Consider the following 3,621-nt stretch of genomic DNA (forward strand, 5'->3'; position numbering starts at 1 on the left):
GGGGACATGGGCGGGCGCCGGATGCCTCCGGAAATGCGATCAGACGCCTGCCCTTGCCCCGCAGTTTCCGGAAACTAGTACCTCCGAGGTACTAGTTTTTTGCTGCGTGTTTTCGGCGGGAAGCCTCGGTTGCGTCACGGAAGTGCTACGCTTCCCAGATGTGCTGGTGAGATCGTGCCTGGAAACTCCGCTTGTCTTCCATCGTTCTAGCGTGGCTAATGCTCCGTGTGACTGCAGCCATAGAAGTTCTGTGTGATTGGATTAAAGATAGAGGTGTACTGAAACAGGGGGAACTGTGACAAGTTTGCCAGAACCAACTTATCTTAAGCCATTCAGCCTCTTGCAAATTCAGTTCTACAAAACCTTATATATACCAGCCAATGGGTGTTACTTTTCATTCACTAGTCCACCAACTGGACCACTATTCTAAATTTAAGCCATTACAATAATGTGGAAATATGTAGTTATTTGGGGTGACCGGGGGGGGGGGAGTAGAAAGTAGCTATAACACATGGGGACTTAGAATTCAGTTAGTAATCTACATCTCCACTACACTAGCTTTTGTTCAAACGAAACAGAACATCCAAGAAACAAAGGGAATTGTATGTGAGGATTTTTGCCAAGAATTTAAGTTTGGAACTAAGTTCAATGTACCTAGTTATATTTGCCTATTTTCACCACTACTTCCCCACACAAGACAAATTGTTATATATTTTAGTCTTTTTCAGAATTTGAGAAGTTACATAAACATTAGATTCTGTAGCAAAATTCTGAGGGCTGCCTCCCACAGCACTTTTTAACTTAACACACTTGTTCGGAAACAGCTAAAAAAACACCAGATACAGGAAGTGTCACTGGTGACCAAGATCAAGATAATTCATACTGTAGTATTCCCCGTTACTAGTTGGGTGTGAAAGTCAGACAAGGAAGAAACTTGACAGGAAGAAAGTAGATTCATTTGAAATATGGTGTTGAAGTAGTTTTACAGATACCACGGACCACCAAATTGATAAATAAGTGGGTTCTAGATCAAATCAAGCTTAAACTCTCCCTATAAGCTAAAATGGCTAACTGAGGCTATCATACTTCAGTCACCTTATGACAAGACTGACTGGAAAAGTCAATACTACTAGGTAAAAACTAAGGCAGTAGGAAAAAGGAAGCCAGGGCCCTCAGTTGGCAAGGCCTGAACAAGCCTGTCAATGATAGAATTTTCTGGAGGTCATTAATGCATAGCATCACCATAAGTCAGAAGTGACTTGACACTTCTTAACCCTCCACACAAAACCACACCTTTGCAAAATGCAAGCAGGCATTTATAGTTCAGATCTCTCTGGCAATACTACTTGGTCTACTATTGACTTCCATGTAAAAATTTTATACACTGTGAAGCCATATACTTTCAGTTATCTACTCTCTAGATGATTAAAATACATATGAGAAAAACCTTTTGCTAAAAAGACAAAATCATTCCTGGGGCGGGGGGGAAATCACTTTGAAAACACAGTTCTCGTTTCATTCTGAGTAAGAATTTAAAAGGGAAAAAAGCTGAAGATCTCAAAATAATATAAAATTGGATAAAAAGTAAGGGACAAGTCATCTGGTTTTATGCTTTTCAGGTATATCCACAAGGCTTAGATTTATAAGTTCTTTCAGTCCTATGTGGGGAACACATTTCCAATAGATATAATCATAGCAGGTAGTTTTACACAGCCAGAATGTCAAATAAATCTCATTCTGGAGCTGCACTAATACCACATGAATTTAACGTATTTTTTGTTCTTTAAATCAGATGCTGCTAACAGAAAAGCAGTGACAGTCATACCAAGGAAACAGAGCGGATTAAAACTACTTTGACCTTCTGTATTTTTAAACCACTAGAGCCTTTTTCAAAAAGGGGGAGGGGAATATAAAGCAAGCTGGTCAAAAAGGCAAAGGGGAGAAGGAAAACAAACAAACCACAGCCCTATACTACAGTTCCTTCTTTCGCAGCCTGCAAAGCAGGCCATCAGGAAGAAAACAAACCACACTGTGGAAGGTATAAAAGATATATTCTGAGCCTAGTTTTAAGAGCACCTGAAATGCCACACATAGGTGGGAATTGATTTTATGTTACTAAAAGCAAAAGTGCTGACTCCTATGTTATGATTTCTTGATAAAAATAATGTTTTCCTTAGCACATTCCTTTCTATTTTCAACATCCTATGTGACTGAAGAGGTATATTTTCTGCCTTTTCCCCCAAGCACAAGCAAGCTTTGTAAATAGTAACTGAAGGACACAAATTAGAAAGCTAGAATATTAGGCCATTTATCAGTAGGGTGGCACAAGAGGCAGCCCACTGGCAACGCAGGCTGGTTTCTCTACCCCTTGGATTCCTCATCCTCACACCTCCCATGCCACGTTTAGCTTTGATCTCCTGGCAACTCCTGGGGGGGGGGGGGGGAGATGCAGCCACTACGACTGAGTCACCCGCCATGCAAGAATTTAAAAGGGGTGGGAGAGAAGAAGGGAAAGGGAGAAAGCCAGAACAGAAACCTATTTTACGCAAACAGGCCAACCAAGCTTTGCAACCATCGCATTTTAAACCCACCTCATGCTGCATTCCTAGACTCACGCACATGCCTGTACCCGGGGGGGGGGGGGATGTTGCAGAAGCGCGGCGAGGCGCTCGCGGTGCCAACGGGCAGAGGCGACGGCAATGAAAAAGGAGAAGTGGAGGGCTCTCCAGGCCTCGCCTATCCTACCCGGAGAAGTTTGCGGGGTCTCAAGTTACCTGGCCGGTGCTGACAGCTTCTCCTTCTTCGCGCCCTCCTCCTTCCTCGCAGACTTCGCCGCCGCCGCCGTCTTCCCCTTCCAGATCTTCTTCCACCGCCTCCTCCACCTCCTCCCGCTGCTCCGTATCTTCCGGCCGGGCGCTTGCCGCAGGGAGCGGTTCCCCTTGTTGCTGCTGCTGGGGTTCCTCCTCCTCCTCCTCCTCCGCGAGGTTCTCGGTTCTGCCAGTGCCCCCCAGCCCCTCGAGCGGCTGCCCTTCTCCTCCTCCTCCCCGCGGCTCTTGGAGCTCCGGCTCAGAGTCCGTCTCCCACGTAGAATCGCAGTCCTCCACCGTGGTGGGCTCCTTGAAGCTGACCCCGCTCAGCAGACTGCCCATTGAAAAAGCACCGCAGGAGCCTCCCCCGCCGGGAGGATGGAAAGGGAAGCGCGCAGGGGGAAAGGGGGGAGGAAGGTGGTCCGCAGGCGGGCTAGGAACACCGCCTCTGCCGCTGCTGCTGCTGCTGCCGCCGCTCCTCCTGCCGGGGCATAGTGGCGATAGGAGGCCGGGAAGGCAGAAGACGACGAGGCGGAGGCAGGCGCAGATGGCAGAAGCGACAGCAAGCCCAAGCTCTGCTCCTCCTCAGTCAGTCCCCAGCCCTCAGAACGCGCGTGGGGAGGAGGAGCTGAATGGCTTCGGGATTTCCACAGGAAACAGTGAAGCACGCCCAGTTCCTCCCTGAACTGCTGTGCGAGCCCTGGCAGGTCGCCTTTCGCCGGGCTTTTTAGGCTTCTCCCTCGCTTCAGAGGCGCTGCTTGGAGGCGTGGAAGTTCCTATGCAAACACGTGCTTAGTTGGGGGGGGGGGGGTTC

At 47.9% G+C, this 3,621-nt stretch overlaps 1 protein-coding gene across 1 annotated transcript in view; it reads right to left on the reverse strand.

Moving 5' to 3' along the window:
• Positions 1-3,414, reverse strand: part of LOC107118539 (opioid growth factor receptor-like protein 1) — a gene marked incomplete at its 3' end in the record, with an annotated part of 13,422 nt that extends 10,008 nt beyond the window's left edge. The window contains exon 1 of the mRNA XM_015420898.1: positions 2,775-3,414. Within this exon, the coding sequence (XP_015276384.1) occupies positions 2,775-3,149 (375 nt within the window). The remainder of the gene's footprint in view (positions 1-2,774) is intronic.
• Positions 3,415-3,621: the final 207 nt, after the last annotated feature.

The sequence above is a fragment of the Gekko japonicus genome, unplaced genomic scaffold (assembly GCF_001447785.1).
Source record: "Gekko japonicus isolate JY-2015 unplaced genomic scaffold, Gekko_japonicus_V1.1 scaffold2571, whole genome shotgun sequence".
NCBI classification, from domain to species: Eukaryota; Metazoa; Chordata; class Lepidosauria; order Squamata; family Gekkonidae; genus Gekko; species Gekko japonicus.